The following is a 22028-nucleotide window of genomic DNA, read 5'->3' as shown; positions in this document are numbered from 1 at the left end:
TAGCAGTTTGCCCTAGTAGTCTGTACGAGTAGCAGTGTCATTAGAAATGCAGTATATTCACCCTCCAATCCACTGTCACCTTTAAAAAAGTATAAATATTAGAATCAGAAATCAAGCCTCTCTTTGTTACCTTTACAATAGCAGCAGCTTGCATGGTATTTTCACGTGTCATATAGTAATACCCTGATACAAAGAGAAATACTAGATACCAGCTGGCTGTACACCTAAAGGTTCTATCTTCTGAGCTGACTTCCTGGAAGCAGTAACCTGCCTCGTGGTGCAGAACAAGTGTGTCATGAATATCCTGACTGATCATTATCAACAGATTTCACACTTCAGCAAGATCTAGATAATGCTTTCTAGACAGGCTAAAAATGTAGGGCTTATTATACACCTAGTTTAGGATTAAGCAATTAACACAACTGATATAAACACTTCCAAGATTTGCTACCAATTTTCTAACTTTTTCCTTACATCAAACAACCTCAGGTGCTGTCTTCTGCAGTGCAGAGAAGTGGGAAAAAACTATTGAATACCTTGTGCCTGAGCTGCAGAACTGTGGGAATACCCCAGAGCCAGGAGCGCTGTCTCCACCAGCTGGCTAAAGAGCACATCTTTGCGAACCAGAACGAACTCGGCATGCTCTTCTCGATTATCGTATTCAAGAGAGGCGTCTGACTGCTCCACCACACAAAAGACTGGAATCATCAAACCTACATGGAAAAAAAACACCAAAAAAAAAAAAATCAACAAAGCATCAATAAGAGGAACATAAACTGTGTCATACATGTCTAATTAAACTTATAAATTAACACACCTCCTAGAAGACTCATCATAAGTGGAAATCTGCCTTTCTTCCTTGTAGGATAACTTTTGTTTTCTTTCCAAGGAAAATACTGAAGTCTCATCACTTCACTCATTTAAAAACCACACTAAAAGCTCTAGAGAATACAGTTCAGGAACAGAATCATAGCCAGCACAAAGATGAACAAGACTTACTAATAAGACTTTTTCAACACTGCCGAAGTTTTCTGCAGTTCCATGAATGTCTCTATTTCTTTCAGGTAAGTTCTCCACGTTCAGCCATATGAAAACCTGACCCACAAATGCTATTTCTGTTTTTCTCTACACAGTGAGCATATGGAGAAATCAGCAGAGGCTGGTCCCTTTGCGGGGGGCTGGGATATTTGTGCGTTTTCAGACCATGGCCAGTCTTCTCACTGTGCAAGGAAAATACTTTTGGATTTATTTTGTTGAAAATTATAATCTTGTGTTGGCAGCTGATGGTCACTCAGACACCCAGAGAGACCAAAGGCTGTCTTTCTGCTGCACCCATGAGGAATGTGAGAACAACTCTTTTGGAAAAAGAATCAAGGATGAGGAGGAACCACAGAAGTGAAAAACCCAGGGGGTGGTCTGGATTCAATTTTGTTGTGTTTTATTGCAAATCTACTTTTGTGGTTGCAGGATCAAGTTATCTATGGCATTAGATAAATTGTAAGGCATGAACTTTAAGGGATTCAAAACTACAGGCAGTAGAGAAATGTGCCAATTTGCAGAAAGCCCCACAGTGCATTCCCAGAAGGAAGAGGGAACAGACTGAAAACCTACAGAACTGCATGGCCATTTCCACCACCTGCTATAGGCCAGTCTACCTCTAGTCACAGACATTTTTTACATGGTTACATATCACTTGTTAGTCCCTAGGTAAACGAGAAAATATTGGTGCAGAGAGCAATCTCAGCCTAAAGCAGTTTTCCAAATGTGCCATCTAAGGCTCATAATGTTACCAGCAAGTTCACATCTAAATCCTCTTCTTCAGAATGAAATATAACCAGTGGACAATAACTAGAAAAAATATCTGAGTGTATTTATGAATTTCAGATACAAATCATGTATTCCTGGACCAGACACTTCTTTAAGGGACAAAGAAGAAAAAGCCACATTTCAGTTCTCCTTCACAAAGTCTATTAAATATTTTTGAGCTACTGTCAGTAGCTTCAAAACCTAGTTTCTATGAACCAATAGCTGTATATTCCTTCAGGGGAGTCACCCTGCCCTGGAATAAATACAGTCATAACAGTATCTGCTAAGGAACTTAAATACTCCTTGTCTTGAATTTCGAGAAACTAGATCTACTTTAAAATATATTTTAGATACACAATTCTCATTTAGTGACTTATCTAGCACAGAGTGGCTCTCAATTTGACATTCGAACTGCACACGCTACACACTACAATATCCACTTGATGTGTTTCAGTTCTTTGTTTTAAAACACACCTCAAAGTAACATGAAAGAAGGTTACAGCATCACATTGATACTGCTCCCTCTTCACTGCTTGATTCTGGGTTAAACTGATGCATTTTGCAAGTTCAAACAGCCAAATTCTAACACATAGTGCTAAAAAAAACTCAGTGAAAAAAAAAATCTCTAGGTGCTTCTGTGAAGAGACAGCACATGGGTGATCATGTTCCTCTGAAATAAGTGACAAAATTTCTTTTCCTATCAAAGGTTAAAATTTGAATTCTATTTGTCCATACACCATTTAACTAGTTAAAACAAAAATAAGTCTCCTTAAGTGACAAACTTCCAATCCTGTCGAGCATACAGGCTGTCACATCACTTTTGATGGGGCTATTAATGTCTTAGCAAAAGATTAAGATAATTGGCCAAATGCTGAGGCTGTAATATCAGTTGTGTAAATTACATTTTGGCAAGACAGAAAAGGTGGTGAAGCAAACTGATGAGAGGGATGTCACACTGTCTTTTCTGCTCCTGCTGGATGCTTTCCTTGTCATACAACAGTCTCTCCTTTTCAGCACAGGAGAAGCACCTACTCTCTGCACTCATCCTTTACTGTCCAAGTACAAACAGGATCTCAAATGCTAGAACAGATGCCATACCTTATACTTTATGGATAGCACAAAGGACCCCACACAACTCCACTCATGATGACTTTCCTGCCCCTTCCTGCAAGCCTATGTTTGCAGGATCCCTGCTGAAGAAATAGCTTTTGGAAAAACACCTCTGAACTCAGTGACCCAGAGTAACTGATGATAAGCTGCTATTAGTACCTTAAAAACAGAGAGCAAAGGGCAGGTTACCACATCTGTCTGATGTGATCTGATACTGACCCATTCTCATGCCTCTCACTATATCACCTGGAACCTTCATACTGATTTTAAAAATAAAAAGCAACAGTAATCAAACTTATTTCCAAGCCAATCTCACTCCAAGGAAGTTTCAACTGCTTTGCTCTCTATTTCACATGAGAGAGTTGTATCTCCAACAAACTTACTACCTCAAACGTCTCCATTTCTTAATGTTATCTGAAAATAAATATATTTCAGTACATAGGAATCGAAAGGAAAAACTTCTGCAGACACCAACATGCTCTTTACATGCTGATAAACACCATGGCTGGCTTCTACATGTATATATTACACCTCCAGCTCGCTACAGGGCCCTTAGAGAAGAGCAATACAAGTTAGTCACTACTCACTGTCATTCCAGCTGAAGAACTTGGAGCAGTACTCAGCGAGCTGGAGACCAAGCATCCATAATAGTCTCACATGCTACTGCAGTGCAAGCCAGCCTTACTCATAAATCCTGGAACTCCTCAGCTCTTTCCCTAACGAGCCATCAGCCAGAATCCCTGTCATCCTCCCTCGCCTGTGCACACGCAGGCTGAGGTCCCCCGGCACTGAACTGAAGCGCACCCGCTCGCCCGGCTCTAGAGAGAGGCTGCAGGCAGCGATGCTGCACCGCTCACGGTGCACGACACACGGCACTGCTTTGCACAGCGAGAAAACAAGGAGTTTTCCCAGGGCTAGAAAGGAAAGAGTTTGTTTCCTTAAAGGACAAACGCAATGCTAGTATGCACACAAAACAGTACCAGCAGTTGCAAATCATTCTAAAGGCTTTTTACTCCTCGATTTTGATTAACGTAACTGACTCATGAACGGCTCTTTCATGCTTCCCGCAGAGCTTTGACCCCATATAGATGGCATCTGCATAAAATGTCAGGGGAGCATAAACCAAGATCTACAGAAAGGCTTTTATAAGGACATCCATACACAGCAAGAATTCCATCTAACCAATGAAAGAGAGCAGTGCAAAACTGTTCCCACCATTGCCCAGAAGAGGAGAATGGTTAGCAGCAACCGGTACCTCTATAACATACACCTTTTAAAGCAAATCAGAGATGAGATTTAAGCTCTGCTGTTGCTTTCATGGAAAAGCTGCAGTGTACAGAGAGTCTCTGTAAATACTTGCACTTTTTGCCACGATTCTTCTAAGGGCCAGAGAAATTAAGAAGAAAATAAATATGTATCAAAGAGACCAAATGCACATTTTTCTCCTCCTTGCCCATTTTAATCTATAGTTTTATTTCACTGGGGAGTAATCAATTATTTAAAAATGAAGAAAAGAGAAATAGGTATTTAATTAAAGAAGTGAAAACCCAAGATAGTCTGCTGCATACAGCATCCATTTTTACAAAAAAAAACTTAGAGCTAGTTAAAAGTATTATCAACCTGCAATCATATAGCTCCTGGGAAGCATTTTCAGTTGTAAGACTGCCAAGTAAAAGCTGCAGATTTCTAATGACAAACTAGAGGGAAGAGAATAAATTCGGTATTAAAAAGTCCTGCACTGTTTCTTTTGTTTATTTGCAAATAATAATTGGTTCAGCACATGCTTTTTTAAGTCATAGATATAATATTATTGCACTTAACTTCTATGCATGGTCTGCTTGCACAGAAGCATCACAGGCAGAGCAGAAAGCTGAGAGCTCTTACAGCCATCCACTTCTCCAGCCATTAAAAAGGGAGCAGCGCATGGATGCTTGTGCATCCTAATAAGAATAAAATGAAGATCAACTAGAAAGAAAAAGCACCAATAAAATTCATGTCTTTTTAGAGTAAAATCTCTTTCCATCAGGACAAGTTTGAGTCCCATCTATGTGTTCTTTAATTTTATCTAATTTGAACAATTTCCAAACATCACGTTGATTAATTTCAACAGCGTGGTGTTATGGAAAGATTTACTGTACAGGGGTTGTCTAGCAGGGAATTAATAAAGAAGCTAGTTCTTTGCCCTGAGTAACATGAGGTTTTAAGACTTCCCAGATTTCTAGTGGGAATACTTCACAGCACAAGCATGTTTTCTTCTGGGAGTGAAACCCACCAAAATTATTAAAAACTGAGATCAAATGGTGGTGTCAAACCCAAAGGAAATCATTCTGTAGTGGAGAGATTTTTATCAAGTGAAGAAAGTGGAAAATAAAGTTTTTGTTGCTGTTGCTGTTTGTGCTTTGGGTTTCTTAGGTTTTGTTTGTTCATTATTTTTTTGTTCTGTTTTAAACAGAATAGACACACATGCAGAATAGTCTCCCTCAATGACAAAGCAAATTTCTATGGTTTAGAGTTCAGAAACCAAGGCATCTACTTGAAAATTCATAAACTACTGAAAATTCTTCATTACTTTATGTAGCAATCATTTTGCCTAGCAGAGACTGCAATGAGGGCTACTCTCTAGGCTGGCCTATCTACCACAGAGAAAAAAAAAATCTCGGTAATAGCAAGAGTAGAATCCACAAATGCTTATTTCCACGCACACTTAAAAGCCATTGAAGTACAAGCAACTTTGGCTGGACTTCTAAGATGAGACCCTTACTCTACAACAGAAACTAAGAAGTCATGGGGAAAGCAGAGTCCATTTATTTATCTCAGCATTGCAATAGAGCTGACCTTACATATACAGATTTGGTATTTTACCTGTCTTTTCCTTTCTTCTAAACAAATTTGAAAAAGAACCTAAACTGAGAAAAATGCTTTAAAAGGCAGAAATTGGCACAGGAGCAGTTTGCAGTTCTCCTTTTCTCATCCTGCAGCTCTGATTGAAAAGGCAGAAGTCAATTCAGTTTGACAGCTTTCATTATGCAGAAATACCTGAATTTCTACACAAAGATACCATCCTGCAACCTGAAGTGTAGCACAAATCCATTATTTCCCTTCTGAAAAAACTTAACCCCATCATTAAATTCATTTTAAAAAAGGAAAATAAAAAGGGAAGCTTTAAAGCCTCAGTGTGCCACATCTTCTAAACAGTGTAAACTGCAAATCCTGAAGTTATCAGAAATTAAAATCTAGTTAACATGTTAATAAATCAGGAGGTTTCTACTAAAGACTTGAATACCTGAACAAACATAAAATCAGGGAATGATTTTGGTTGGAAAAGACCTTTAAGATCAAATGTAACAATAGAAGATAAATTCTTAATTAGAAAAATTAACTGCACTCCAAAATGTAGGGTATTTTGTCCAGTTGGCTGGGGCTTTTTCAAGAGGAAATTCACCAAACAGTATCTGGAAATAAAGGTAGGTGTTTTTTTTTTTATATCAACAATACTTCTGTTTAGATCACAGCACAGCTATAGCTGATGGTGATGTGAGATGTCCAGAAAATCCTGCAGAGTCCAGCTGAGGACTGCAGATGCAGGAGATACAAGGACAGGCTAAACAAGCACAATCACACCATTTCCACAGGGCCACACATACACAACTGTTCACACTCAAGAAGGATCTGGCTTGAAGCAGATCTGAAGTTCAGCCCGTGGCAGTGCATTTCCATGATAAAATGGAAGAGACAGAGCTCCCTCATTTCAGCAAGCCTTAGGCATGTCCATTAAGGCTCACTTTCAAGTTACACCATAAATTACGAATACAATTAAATCGGACAGAATATAAGTTGTTGGCACTTAACTTATTTACAATAAATGCTTGGTTTGGGTAAATGGACTGTGTTCCAGCCTTTTACTTATCAAGCACCAGCTTACAACACCCTTATTAAGAAGCTGAGAATTCTTTCACTGTAAATCTTTATTAACAGGGACTGAAGGAATGACTTTGCAGTTGTTTGGCACTAACCACTCGGAACCATGTGAAGAAAGCCGTGTGCACACACTGACAGGCGGCCAGCGGGAAATCGCTATGTCAAATACAGGAGACTGTACCAAGACCTTTGCCACTGTGCAATCCTATGTAGCATCAAGCACCTCATTACAGCAGAAGGTTCTGTTTAAAACCAAGGACCCTACTTTCTGCTAATCCTCTGCTCTCCAGTGTGTTCTAGACAGAATGCAAGATATCTGATTTTGCATATAAGCAGTAATGTGATGCTGTTAAACTCCTACTCTTCATGGATTTATAAACCCGCTGCAAATAATTTGTTCCAGGATGCAATTTAGTAAAGAAGAACTCAGTCCACAGATGATTTTAATACAATGTTTGCCAAAGAAACAAAACCATGTTAAATAATATTACATTGTAGAATTTTTCTTCTTAGGAGGGCCAGAGGAAGCAAAACTAAGGACAATATCTTTCTACTCCTCCTCGGCTATTTTTTCTGGCTTTACATATTCAATAAATCTGTAGGCAGGAAATGCATTTCTACATTTTATATTTTAGCCAATGGCGAATGCAAACCACAAGGTATTATTTACATCTTTCTTCAGCTTCCAGTCCTTTCTGTGGCTTCAGTCTCCCAGCCATTGCAGCTATCCCAGATCTCAGAAAGTCTTATAAATAAGTCACTACCGTCTCTGCAGATGTCCTCTGCTTCTGACAGCTTAACTACCCAAAGAATCCTTCTCCTAGCTGAAATAACAGCCTTACTGTTTAACACAAAATATTTCAGGCCACTATCCCACCACAGAAACATATTATGAAACTCATAACTTGATTCAATAATGCTTAAATTTCTAAAAAACTGGTAAAAAAAGAAAAGCCACATTTAGAGTGTGTGCTGTAACAAACAAGAAATGAGAAATAGAAAACATGAAGCATTTACCTCTGGCACAGCCTCTCCTGCGGCGTGTCTGGGACAGAAGCACTGCTTGCAGGAGATGAGACCTTTTCTTAGTGAAAGCAAATCAGCTGTTTCTGGTAAGAAATCCCCTTTGCTAAAGCAGCTGTACTAACTCAGCCCAAAGTTTGAATCTGTCCCACCTGTTGAGTTCACAGAGCAGGAACAGGAGCAGCCCCACTGGGGTTTTGTGCCACCCTGTTAGCCCAGGGACAGCCACACATGGGGCAGCCAGGAGGTAAGAGCAATTAAACAGGAGAATAAAGCACTTCCACCTCTCTCATTAAACAAGCAAAACTGAGAGCAATGATAGCCCAGAGCTCCAAATACTGCTTTGAGGGAGCCCGAGTGAGAAGGCAGCACAAAGGGCTGTCTAGGTTCCTCCAGCAGAAAGCTCAGCCCCGCTGTGCAGCAGCACCCACAGCGTGCAAGGAATCCAGCAGGGACCAGCACCATGCTGTCCACCAGGATCACAAACAAGTCTTCCAATCCATGGAACAGAATCACAGAATCAGTTAGGTTGGAAAAAAACACTTAAAATAATTAAGTCCAACTATTCCCATTGAAATGAAAAAGGTGAAGACTCTATGGCTACATTTTTCCTAAATAAAACAGCTTAGTTGTTTCAACTTGCTTCCCAGTTATAAAAGAAGAAAAAATACTCCACAGCCATACTTCATAATATTAACTAAATGGAAAATATACTCCTTTCACTCAAAATCAGTGGAATAAACACTTCTAAAATCAGATTACTTTTTGTTAAAAAATCATCTTAAGCCATTAATTTCCTGTAAGTTTTAGGTTTTGGTTTCTTTAACTTAAAAACAAGTCTAGGGTTTGTGAGGGGTTTTTAGTTTGGGGAACTACTTTCTGTTTCTTTTCTCTTGAAAACGTAACAGACCTCGCCTAAGGGGTTAAGACTCTCTATGCCAAGTTCCACTCAAAATTATTTTTAATGACCAACATTTTTAAACCCTGAAAACTGGAACCACTAATAAGCCCTTAAATTCAGTGGTGCTAGCAGATGCCACCATATTATGTAATTTTTGAAGCAAAAAAACATCTTCTAGCAAAAGCATTTTAATGAAGGTTCTATTAACTAGTCTCCTGGTACTAGGATAAGTCCCCTGGAATGTAACAGAAAAGCCTTCATAGCTCATTTGAGGTTTTATTTCTGGAGAAGTGCTGCGGACCACACTTGGGCCTATTCTGGGGTCTCTACTGGGACCCAACAGCAAGTTCTTTTCTCCATCATGTCCATTCCTCTGTGAACCACTCCCTGGCAAGAAAAACAAGAAATCTTATCACCCCTTACCCATGTTACAGGATAAATGTCTGCCAACCTACATCTCTGCCTTCAATCCTGCTTGCAGGCTCCAACAGTGAGACAAACTGAATTATCTGCAACCACTGCCTCCTTCCTTGTATCTTATAGATACTGGCAGCACTAGAAAACCTAATTTCTAAGTGACAACGTCAACAGATATGGCAGAAGTGGTTATGGGCAAAAGTTAGAAGTACACACACAAAAGGACAAACCACATGAAACTGAATAAATGTTGTCAAGCTCAATGGTAACTAATGAAGCTCTTCATCCTGCTTCACTTTCAGCAAGGGTAAGGCTATTGCTACAGTAGTATCATTACTAGATGGTATTCTTCTGGTAGAAGGACACCACAGAAATCTTCATCAAATCTTCAGTGAGAAAATAAGTGGAGAAGAGAATCACATATGAGAAAATGTAGAAGCTATTCTGTCCTCCAGAAAGCAGCCAGCACGCCCTCTGCCTCCCTTTTCACCAGTCAATACAGAGTCTTCAGATAGTCTGCACCTACAGCCCATTAAAGGTCAGCAACTGGCCTCTGGGGCTTGGCTTTACTTACAACTCCAATCTTTCACACCCTTGCGGACAGAGGACAACTTCTGAGTGGCCTTCTCTTGTATTGTCTTACCACAGAGTTGTGGGGTACCACTCTGCAAAGGTAAGATCACACATCTAACAGCTATCAGTCTGAACATTAGTCCTTTAGGAATATTAACATTTATCTGCCAGCAGGTCACATTGCTCTAATGGGTTTAATAACTACCAGATCTTTATCAAACAAGTCATGAAGTCAAGGAACAAAAGTTAGATAAATTCTCTTTCTCAGGTAGGCACAGTACACTTCATCCAGTTACAAATATTTTGGGGCAAGGGTGGAAGAAACCTGCCTATAGGCTGACCTTCTGTGTGTGGATTCACTCATGATGAGACAGCAATGCTTTTGGGGCTCAACAAGCTGAACTGCTACATTATTATGTACACAAGACTACATGAAAGAATTAGATACTTCTGCTAGTGCAAATTCATGTGCTCACTGAGAGGTGTTAGCCAAAGAAAGCAGATTACATCTGCGCTCCAAAGGCCGAACTGGCTCCCAGTTCACTTTTGGATGCCATTTCAAATGTTGATTTATAAAGCTGTATGATATAGGACTAGAGCCAAGGCTACTGTAGCAAGGCTTTCTCTTCCCATGTATGGTACATGAGAAAGGACACTTCTGCTTACAGCTCTAGGAGTCAGAGAAAATGGAGAGCCAGGATCCCTCATCCTCAGGCCTTCAGCTACAGTTTGGTCCCTTTGCAAGAGGCACACAGATGCACAGCCCCTTGGCACAGGGCCTTTCTGCCTTTTGGGTTTTCACTGAACCTGGAGATGGCGAGGTAGCTAAAGGGCCATAGGAGAGTCCCAGGCAGCAATGGCTTAAGAGACCAAGTGCTCTTATTTGCATTCATGTCCACAGATTTGAGGAGGGCACAAAAAACCAAAACACTCCACCTACATAAATTAGCACAGCTTTTCATTTTGAAAGATAAGGAAGTAATTTTTACTACTTTCTACCTGTCCATGGCATTCGCAAAACTCATGCAGCTGGCAGGTCAATATGACACTGTAATCATAATAATGTCATCACAAAGGCTCAATACATTCATTATTATGCCAGACCCAGACATTCAGATAATGCCTAACTTGAGCACTACTGTCAAGCAATACATCTACTTACTGCATACATGCTCACAGGAGCTTATACGAAGTCTACTCTCCAGACTTCTAGCTTGAGAAGCAAACTACTTTTTTTAAAAAGGAAAATAATTTTTAAAAAACCCTCACACTTCTGTTACTCTGCATTTTCTCTAAGTCTAAAAATTGGTAGCATGTATGACAGGTCCACCTCATTTTTCTTAATGATGTTTTTATTATTCTTTCACTCAATTAAAACAGAAATGGATATTGCATCTTCTGACTGTATAATTGTTATTGTAATCTGTTTTCGATCACTGCTTGGGAAATGGGTCCAAAACAACATAAACTATCCACAGGCTCAGAATACAAGTCATTTTCTTTTACTACGATACTTAAAGAGACATCTATCATGTTGCTCCGCTAACATGTTTGTATTATGGCAAAGAAGTTATTTGTAAGTTGGGAAAAGACATTATGAAAATCACCTTTTACTCCAAAGTATTGTCTAACTCATAATTTATAACTACATTTCTTAATAACCATTCAAAATAATAAGGCTGGAAATTGTACACATCTAATTTTAATATATAAATAATGGAAATGCACATAAACCAAAATATGCTCAAAATATGAATTTATATTACTCTCCAAAAAATAGGCTGGTTATAGTTTGGAAAATAACATGCTTCATTTCCAATATACGCCTGTCAGTTAAATTTATGGCAGAACATTCTCCATGAGTTTAGATTACCAAGATGGTAAATACCTCTTTGTGAGTTTCCTCACTTATCTGAAGCTTCCGTCCAAATGCTGACAAAAGTCAGCAGCTTCTCAAGAGTGAAGTGTTGGTATACCCAAGTAAAGACAGACTAATCCAGCCCCTTCTCAACATTACAAATAGAATGTAACAGCTGAGAGAGAGACAGAGTAACCTTGTGGCTGTATGCAGCCATACAAATCCTGCTTTTGATACAAGAAACTCCCCTCCTGACATTTCATGCCAGGTTTAGTACCTTTGAAAAGATCTGCTGTCAGTAGTGCATCTTTTCATCTCAGTGTGTGTCTTTGGGGAACAAATGAGGGAGCATGTTTAAGTGGAAGACATTCCTACTGCATTCTGAAAACGGAGAGGGTATATAGTTATCCCAAGAGATGCTGCAGCTTCATATAAAATAGTCTGACAGGTATTAAGATTTTTCTGACCTTTTTTACCTTGCTGACATTGCTGCTAACAAGGTACAGTTGTGCTTAAATTGTTTAATATTGCATGTCCATCTGATACAAGGACATCAGTTAGAGCACAATGACTAAACATTTTTAGCCAGACAATTAGCCAGTTAATTTTCTATTTAGAAAACAAGTCATATGTTTAGACCCTTATCTAGAGCTACCTGTCCATTTCTTCAAGTTCCTTCTGTTCCCTGCACACAGCTCAAGTTCTTTCTGTTCCCTTCTACAAATAACGACAATCTTCTCTTTTTCCAAACATCACTGCACGAAATGCCAATAATCATTCAGCATTTGACAAGAAATTGAAAATATATCTTGAGCTCAGACACAGTATTCCTGCCCTAGCATCCAGTTTACCATAACACCGATGCAGGGCTCGCACTTCATTTTTTAAACAATTTGCATAGTTTTAGTCTAAGCAGAAGTGCCTTCTGGAAGGTGGTTTTACATAAGTCCTCAGTACTAGCAACATCGACATTCACACCTTTAAAAATCAGAGAAAGAATTACACTTAAAAAACCCAAAGCAAAACACAGCGCTAACCAACCAATAAAACAAACAAACAAAACCTTTCAAACATCTTTTGTAAGAGTTTTTTCATGTCAGCAGCCCTAAACTGCTAATAGACAAATGACAAAACCTTGTATATTTTTAAATCTTCAGGGGACACTCACAGAGCTAGCAAATATATTTTAAAAGAAAAAAAACCAAACAACTAAAAGTACTGTTTCATTTTTTTTTCTCATGTTCCCTGAAATAGAAGAAATAACACTGGAAATATAAAATATTTTTTCCCTTACCAATATTTGGATCAGCGCAAATGAAGACAGGGACAAAATATACTCAACAGATCCATGCAGTACATGCTTTCACACAAAGCGCAGAGACTCTGGATTAAAAAAAATCCCTAACTATAGAATAGTGACAATATGGACAACACGCCTTGCTGGCTGAGAAGACATCACACATTAACACAGTCAACACTTGGGAACAGCCATGAGAACTTCAACTAGGTGGGCTAGCAACTGCCCCCAAATGAAATGGCAAAAAGTATTTCTTGTCTTTCACAGCACTTATCAATGTAAACTCATTTGTCTGTAGCCCCACAGCAGAGATGCTGTCGATGAGCATTCTGCAGCAAGTGCAAAGCTTCTTGGAGGGCAATTTTTTTTAGTATCGCTAGAGGCTAGAAAACATTTCTCAAAAGTCATCAAATACTCAGCTGCCTTTTGTCTGCTGTGACTATTTCTTACATCTGCATTAGTGACACATGCCACCGTGGGGACTGATGCAGCTGACCCTGGACATTTGGTACAGTAGGAACCAATTAGCACAAGGCGATTTTTTCAGAGCTAGAAGGAGCTCTGGCTCCTTGTTCAACACAGCGGGCTGGTTTCAAAGCCACCCCGAGCTTCTAAAGGAGAGCACGCTCCTTTGGTAGTTACAGAGTATTGAATGAGGCACAGGTTATCTCCAACAAACTCCTGTCCTATCAATTCAAAGGGACTTGGTAATACTTTATACCTTGAAAAACTGAGCCTTTAATCTTAAAAACACGGCAGTAGTTACTAATTTAACTAAATTATGAGGGGCAGTAATTAAAGGCCTAACTTAGCTATGCCTTGCAATTTGGGATTCAAAAGAAAATCTTCCCAAGTTTTACAGATTTTCAGCTATTTTGAAAAGTTTAAAAATAAGATTTAAAAGCAGGTTGAGGACCGCTCAATCACAAAAATAAGACTTTTCCTAAACAGGTCACACAGATGTTTGGTGCATATAAATACATGACTGCCATAAAACTCTTCATTTTACAGCACCATAGTTGTCATATTGTATTACCATGTTCTGTGTCAATGCGAGTGACAAAAATCTTACTGGTTCAAGTATTTTACTTAAGCTCCAGACCACCGTTGCGGCCCTCTTCCTCCCCATTCCACACAGACAGCTCTAAAGAAAATATCAGTAATAGAAAGTAACAGCAAAAATAAATATTCAGGCTAGCCTCTCCATGAACAATACTAAACTCAAATATTTTTAAAGGAATCTTAAAGTAAGTGATACCATCTGAAAGTCTGTGCTACAGGCACTCCTACTAGAAAGTTTCAATATGACATAGCTGTCTATTGAAATAACTACTTGATTACAGTTACATTATGCCAGGTTTTTCTATTTTTAAATCAAGAAAAAATGTTCAGCACTGTAAGAGTATTTAAATAGAACATAAGGATTCCACAAAATTAGGTATTTGGGAAAGACATCTTCAGACTTCACCTCTAAGTGTTTATTCATAAGTATGAAAGGTTAATACTGTTTGCCTTCCTTTGATGTCCGAACTCTTCATCTAAATTCTGAGTGGAAGATAAGTCACTATTTCATTTCTTGAAAATATGTTAGCTCATTGGCATCTTTATAGTTTTTAACATGATTTTGCCATCTTCTTTAGGCACAAAACCAGCTCTGAGGAGTCACTGAAACCTCTCGTTAAGGTGCGTTTGTCAAAAAATTGCCCTATAAATAATTGACAGTAAATATACTATGTTCTATTCCAGCGAGCTCAAGAAAAGGCAAGACCCAACTTAAAAAGGGAGGAGTAAACAGAGAATTAATATAGATTATTTCAATTATGTTGGTTGCTTTTTCTTTCCTTTGGTTTACGATAAGAATAACAGCATGCAGTTAACTAACATGGCCATGGGTGTGGAAAAGAAGCAGGGAGATGACTTGAAACACTTAGGAACTGTTGCAGGGGAAAGAAAAAAATCTTACTACCACTAATCTTAAATCTTGAATTCAAAATTGTTGGTGTCCTTCTGCAGATGCAACTTAAGGGTTCCAAAATTACCCTAAACATCAAATTATGTCTAGGTCATTGAATGGGTGGATACCCTATATTCTGTTTAATTTGTATGTTCAATTGCACACATACTTCAACCAACTGTCTTTATTTTAATAACAGACCAAGTACTGAAAACACATAAAGAAAGACTGTTTTTCTACCTCAGCAAAAATACGACTGATACACTGCATGACCCTTTAGGAATGACTGCTCTGGTTGCTCTATTTACATGATATAGCCTGATTGGAAAAGAAAGAGAGGGGCGAAGATCAGCAAAAAGACCAGAAACTCATTTTTAACAATCAGTCCCAAAAAAGAAATCACTTTCTTTTCTTAGTGTTCCCGTTAGAGGTTTCTTCCTTATTATATATCAGAAACATGTAAAATGCAAGATTTTACATTTCTTCCAAATCCCTACTAAATTATATCAAATTAAAAGCAACATTTTCTAGCTATGCAGCCACAGATAAAACAAAACAAATGTAAAACATAAAAATACATCTATGCTGGTTCCTGAAACTAACAAGGATTTGCAGCTTTCACGCTTCTGTTTTTCAGTGCGCTTAATTCTTTTGAACAGCTACTACATATTTCTTTCAGGCAACATGAAGGCATTCTTCATCTAGCATCTGGGCAGGAATCTAAAACTTAACCTTTTGCTTTGCTCGATTCCTAAGGACAAGTGAAACACACTTCCTTACTGCGTTCAGGACGCCATGTTAACTAACCATTTAGAAGAGAGGAACAAATCTGATCAGGCTGGATTCTTCCGTCTGTACAGAAGTGATTTTTTGCTTCAGTCGAGTGCCTTAAATCCTTGTAAAGATACAAAAGACAGTACAAACCCTACAATATTTTTTCAGAAATATGTAAAATGGACTTTGACAAAGAGCTCTTTAAGCAACAGCCCATGTTTCTGTCACTCCAGAGATATATTAAAACTGATTTCTAACTACACTTAAGCAGACACGACCAGGATACACTGAACTTTAGGGGGCTCACAGCAATCAGCAGCAGCGCTACGAAGAGTCACTGCATCCACATTTCTCTTACATCTAACTTCGTACAAGCTCTGTAACTATAGCTACTGATTAACATCCTAATCAGACACTTTGGTTTGAATTGCCTTAAAGCTTCTCCCTCCATTAATATTTTGTAAATTGAATCACAGTTTTTTAACAGTTAAATGAATATGAACATATTATCAGACTGCATCAAACTAATCTAAACAAAAAATGTTTTGCCATCATTTCCTGTTCCAAATTTGAACATGCTCCCTTGGTTCTATGCTTCTTTTTCAGCAAAATCAAACTTTAGAACACCTCATTCTGCATAGTGGCATTTTAAGTTGCTTTCAGAAACTTTTGACGCTTATTTTCTATGCTCTTCAAATCAACACACACATATATATGCACACATCCACTCTTACACAAACAGGTTCACGAACTGCAATCAACAATTCTGTAAATATAAGTTTCCTAGCCATTAATCATCCCTCTTTTTTTTAATCCTTATGGAGTGAATTACTAACTGAGAGGAGACGCCAATTCTAGTAAGTGAATGTTACCCAACAGGGATATAAAGCTGTCAACACCATAGTGCTCTTGCTTGCTCTAAACTCTCTCCCAGGCTTCATATGTTTTTTAAAGCGATATTAGTCTTTTTTTCCAAGGAACCTTACTCTCCTTAAAATCTGAGCACTTATGTTTTATTACATACAGGTTTTAAAACAGACTGCTTAGATAACTGTTGAAATATTTTAGAAGCACTGGGTTAGTCAGGCAAACCAAAACTGGACTCTAATACATTGGACTGACGCTAACAACACTGTAAACAGTACCAAAACTTTTAAATCCCCTATTAAACACAACCTTTAAGACCTTGTTTATCTTTTTAGTGACCTTCACTAGATTATTATAGCTGCTGTAATGGCCCTCTGAATTAAGTACATTCATGTTAGGAATAAAACACCAGGAAAGTCACAATACAAAATTTCTCATGAGAACAATTGATTTTCTGTCTTCATTACATAAGCTTATTTTAAAACACATTTTCACTCATAAAACTAGAGAGAAAGCTAGAAACACCGATAGCATTATATTTCTCTATTTCTCAGGGAAGTCACTAGAAAAATAATTGCAGCAAACAGCACGATTATAAAACTGGTTACCAAAGGTCATCACACTCATCATAGCTGCAGGTAGTTGAGAGCTTATTGCTCTGTTCTCACGAACTAACCTCAGAAACTCATATTACAACAAAAAGCCACTTGACAAATAGGAAGAAATTTCAGTATTTACATATCTAAGGCCCAAAATGAGATGAGAAAAAGAATTGCTAGCATGTGGCTTTGCTTTCAAAATCTTTAGATACACATCATGGAATTAAAAATATAACAAAAAACCTGAAATGTTCTGGTAGTTTTCAGTAAAGTACTTCCATTTTTGTCCCAAATGCAATTCACATTCAGTAAGTATTAGCACTTCTTAAAACCCAAGAAATAAGAATAAACAGAAACACAGGCAACTGAAGCCTTGGATGCCACTTCACTATGACTTTCAATAGTTTCCTTTTTGTCAGACTCTAGGCTCAATAGTAGGAGAGTCCCTATCAATATTTATTTCAAATAATTTTTATACTAATTTGCCAGTAAATTAAAAGTAAGCCTTTCCACAAATGTCTACAGATGCATTTCACGAAACAGTGAAAAAATTACTGATTCCACAGTAATCACTGCAAAGATACAGACTTTCCAAAAATACCTGAAACAGGTGTGATCTGCATACAGAAAAAGACCACTTGATCATAACAGGTTCTTAAAGCTTAAACTTGAAAAAGAGCAGAAGAAAAATATCTGGAAATTAGCTGTGTTGATTTATTCTAAGAGTATTTCCAGGAGAAAAAAAAATCAATTTTAAACAGCACCATTATCTTATTAAAAAAAAAAAATCTGCCTTAACTAATTTAGTATTGAGTATTATAGAACCTAGGTAAGTATTCAGAAAGGAATATTTTTTTCTTGGTTTCAGTATCAATAAGGAGTAATTAATAACCTTTATTATGAACAGCCTAAACCCAAAGAGACTGTTTAAAGAACACCAGCTAAGGGGAAAAAAATTTACTCCTGCATTGCTTATTCCCCCACACTTCTACACTCCAGTCTACAATACCTTTATAAATGAGCTGGAGAGTAATGAATGAAAACTGAGGGTCTTAAAAGTTTGCTTTCAGAAGTTAAAGTCTTTTTCTTAAGTGGAAGAAATTTTCCACAGCTTAACAGGCCAGATTCAGGCTGAACCAGCAATGTAACTATAAAAGCTCCTGAATTTCTCTTGGATAATACAGCTGCAACTAGAAAGCAAACATATATTCCAAAACATTTAAAAGAGTTCTCTTAAAGTATATTTCTATAAAAGCCCCAAGGAAAAATACTTCAGCTCTAATTCTAACATTCCTTTAAAAATCAAGAAGCTTTAATGCCCAAGTCTTGAAAAAGGTATGTAAAACTACATATGCTACTTTTTATGTGATTTAACTAGTTCCTTTTAATAACTATTCAACAAATTATTTCTTCACCAATACCTAAGTGGAGTAGTATTGCAAGTCTTTCACTGCAAAGCTGTTTCTTCTTTTTCCATACATTGGAAGAGCACAGAGAAGAGGATTAAAAACTAAATATATAGAAACATAAAAAACTAGTGAGCTCTCTTACCCTTCATTAGGTATATAAATGAATCCTACGCTTTTAAAGAAAAATCTGCAGCTCCTTAGCAAACTTCAGCAATTAGGAAGCCTATTGAGCCAAAGAGGTCTAAAACAAGCATCTAATGGTAAAATCGCTAAATAAACCTCACGCAATACAGAGTCATGTGACGACCATTTCAATGCATCTCTCGAAACCCCAGTTACACAAACTCCTTGTGTATAAACAACTACAATTATGTGTTACCGCTCTGCTCATTCTAAAACACAAATACAGAGGTTTTTTTAAGGTAAAGTTATTGGTGGCCTTTCCTGCAGTATTCTGCTCACAACATCTGGTTAATTTCAAGATTTTTAAATATATTTTTTTCCTAACATGCAGCTGCACTGTCTTAAACACGACAGCATCACAGTTAAGAGGAAAAAAAGGCATTTAAAATAAGTGACTGGAAAGTTTATCTGCTTGGAACAAAAGGAGGGAAAAAAGTAATCACGCACTTAACATGCTCTTAATACAAAACTGACCAGCAACTTGATAGCAAAGTAATAAATATTAAGTATTCTACAGAAATGCAGGAAAACTGCAAAACTAATGATCAATATATTTTCTGAAAGAGCTGAACCTTACACATGCCCTATCCTCTTTTACAACAACTGCTACAAAATGCTACTTACCGAAAGAAAAATAAAATCCCAAAATACAACCATAAGCGCTACCATTTCTCCCACCCTGGTGACCCTATTCTTCAAGCTGCGACGGTGGGTGTTAACGCACCTAGCTGGTGTCACCTGCAGCCGTGCAGGCTGCCCGACCGTCCGCAACGCAGCCACAGGCGCTGCCCAGGCCCGCTGCCCGGCCGCTGCCGTGCCCTGCGGGAGCGCCGGCGGGCAGGGGGATGCCCGCGGGCTGCCCCAGGGCAATCCGCACCAAAAAAAGCGCCGAGCGCAGGACACGCTCTCATCCCGCTGCCCTCCGGCAGGATCAGCCCTCGCCTTTTGAGAGCTGCCCGGCCAGAGCCCGGCCCGGCGTGGCCTCTTTCGGCAGGCGGCCTCCTAAAGCCGGAGGGCTGCGCGCCGCACTCCCGGTCCAAGCCTTTCCACGGATCCCCATCACCGCAGCGGTGCCGAGCAGCCAAATGCTTGCCCGGGAAAGCGGGCAGCAGCCCTCCAGCTGCCACTCGGACCTGCCGGCCCCTCCACGCACGGTGCCTGCCCACCCGCCACACCGGCCCCGCCGCCCTGCGCGCCCCGGACGGCGGGGCCGCCGCGAGCGCGGCCGCACGGTTACCTCCCACGGGCTTGGTGACGGCGCCGTTGGGCCTCCCGCGGGTGCCCATGGGGCTGCCGTTCTGCTCCAGCCTGGCCACCTTCCCGGGAGGAGGCCCTTTGACATCGGGGCTGCCGCTGCCTCTGTCGGGGCTGTCCCGCAGGCAGGGGCTCTCGCTCCTCCGCTCCATGCTCGGGGACGCTGCTCCCGCTGGGAGGTCGCAGTAGAAGGAGCACGGACCTAGGGCGAGAGAAACAAGGAGCGCTTCAGTGGCCGCGGGCCATTACCGGGCCCCGCTCACCCGGCCGGGCCCCCGATGCGCGTCTCCGGAGCGGCTCAGCTCCGTGAAGCCGGGCGAGTAGCGGCCGGGTGCGATGCCGCCCCGCTCCCGCCGCCAGAGCCGGCCCCGCTGGAGGCGAGCGGTTCGCCTCACCCGCCCGGTGCCAACCTGCCGCGGGCGGGGGCAAGCAGCGCTGCGCCCCGGTTCCCATCGCGCTCAGCAGGCAAGCAGCCCAGCCGCCTGCTGCAGCCAGGTGCTGCGCCCCGGGTCCGGCTGTAGTCCCGGCCCTCCCCCGGGGGCCGCAGGGAAGAGGCTGCCAGTCCAGACGGCCCCGCTGGCACGGCCCCCCCGCGCCGGCCAGCTGTGCAGCCACGGAGTAGCCGGCTGCTGGCGAGAAAGCCTACAGCGAGCGGCTGCCGCGAGCTGCCGCTGTACTTACTGCTTATAGCCTGTCTGTAAGTTGGCTGAGTTGGGCTCTGTCCATGGATCAGAAGTAGAGAATCCAGGGTGGAAAGTTTTCTTGTTTCCTTCTCCCACGCTGCGTTCTTCGCTTCTACTCCTTCCCCCCACCCCCAGCCCCTTCCTCGCCCTCCTCTGGGGGTGCTGAGGCGGCGGGGCCGGGGCGGTTTCCCGCGGGGCGGCAAGGGTAGAGCCCCGTCCCGGAGGGTCCCGGGTGGCGAGCGGAGCGGAGAGGTCGGGACGAGGGGGCGGGGAGGCGTAGGGCCGTCGGCTGCGGCGCAGAAGAGAAGGGAAAGGGAGACGACTTCTCACACCTTCAGCGGAGAAAATCAATACCGGGAGAAACAGGGGCAGGAGAAGAGGAGGGAGCGCCGCTCTCCCGGGCTCCGCGGCGGCGGCGAGTGCCTTGCGGCGCGGAGAAGTGGCGGCGGCGGCCCCCCGTGTGTCACTTTCAATCGCTCCCTCCTCTGCCAACGACAGCAGCGGCAGGAGGGACTTGCCACAGAGAGCAGAGAAACGGTTATTAGTTGCGTTGAGTCATCGAGGCAAAGTGACTCCTTTTTGGGGTTGTCCTTGCTTTCGGGTTTGGTGTATGTGCACGCCTGTGTGTGTGTGTCTGCCTGTCTGTCTGCGCGGCGTTCCCGTCCCAGGGCTGTGCATCCCAAACATCGCCACCCCTCCTCGCCTTGACACCCCTCCCCCTCCCCGCTCCCCCGCAAAAATCAAGTCTCGCTGCTACCTCGGAATCGGGCACAGACGGGCACGCAGCAGCCCACCTCCTCCCGGCCCGGCCCGGCCCGCCCCGCAGAGCCCCGGCCCTGCTGCGCGCACGGGTGGGAGGCAGAAACCCACCTGGCAGGAAATTAAACACCAATAAATAAATAATACATCTCGCACGCGAAAAAGGAGTGCAGTGCCACGCGAAGGGAGGGCGTAGGGCAGGCTGGGTGGGGAAGGGGAAGCGTGGCAGGCGACGCGGTGGTGACAGGAGAGACCCAGGGCAGAAAGGCGCAAGGGCAGGGGCAGTCGGGCTGGAGGAGGGCTGAGAGGGAAGGAGAGGAGGAGGAGCCGGGAAGAAGGGGAAGGGCGGGGGGGCGGATGGTGGGGAAGTGGGAGTTGGGGACACCGGACCGACCGAGGAGGAGCAAAGCTGCCACCGGCATTCAGTCCAGACGCTCGGGTTGGTCCGATGCAGCCCGTGCGGGCTCGCCGCCTCCTGCCACCCGCCCCCCACCCCCGTTCCCCTGGGAAACAACCGACGGCGGGGATCCTCCCGCAACCTCTCTCCGCCGGGGCGAGGCGACAGTAACTTTTCGCGGCGCGGTGGGGGCTGCCGCCCCGAGGGCCGGTCGCGCTTCCTCCAGGCCTCCAAGAGCCTGCGACC

General features: G+C 41.7%; 1 protein-coding gene across 3 annotated transcripts in view; it reads right to left on the bottom strand.

Annotated features, from left to right (window-relative positions):
* Positions 1–22028, bottom strand: part of SATB2 (SATB homeobox 2) — a 137849-nt gene that overhangs the window by 107934 nt on the left and 7887 nt on the right. The window contains exons 1-3 of one of the 3 annotated variants that reach the window (XM_021555443.2): positions 20625–20731; positions 19927–20145; positions 537–713 (exon numbers count right to left, since the gene is read on the bottom strand). In XM_021555443.2, the coding sequence (XP_021411118.1) occupies positions 537–713; positions 19927–20095 (346 nt within the window). In that variant the 5' untranslated portion in view covers positions 20096–20145; positions 20625–20731. Of the gene's footprint in view, positions 1–536; positions 714–18648; positions 18871–19926; positions 20146–20624; positions 20732–22028 lie in introns of those variants that run through there. The other 2 variants (XM_021555445.3, XM_021555447.2) reach the window with 2 other exon arrangements.

The sequence above is a fragment of the Lonchura striata genome, chromosome 8 (assembly GCF_046129695.1).
Source record: "Lonchura striata isolate bLonStr1 chromosome 8, bLonStr1.mat, whole genome shotgun sequence".
Classification (NCBI taxonomy): domain Eukaryota; kingdom Metazoa; phylum Chordata; class Aves; order Passeriformes; family Estrildidae; genus Lonchura; species Lonchura striata.
This window is presented reverse-complemented; position numbering and strand designations above follow the sequence as displayed.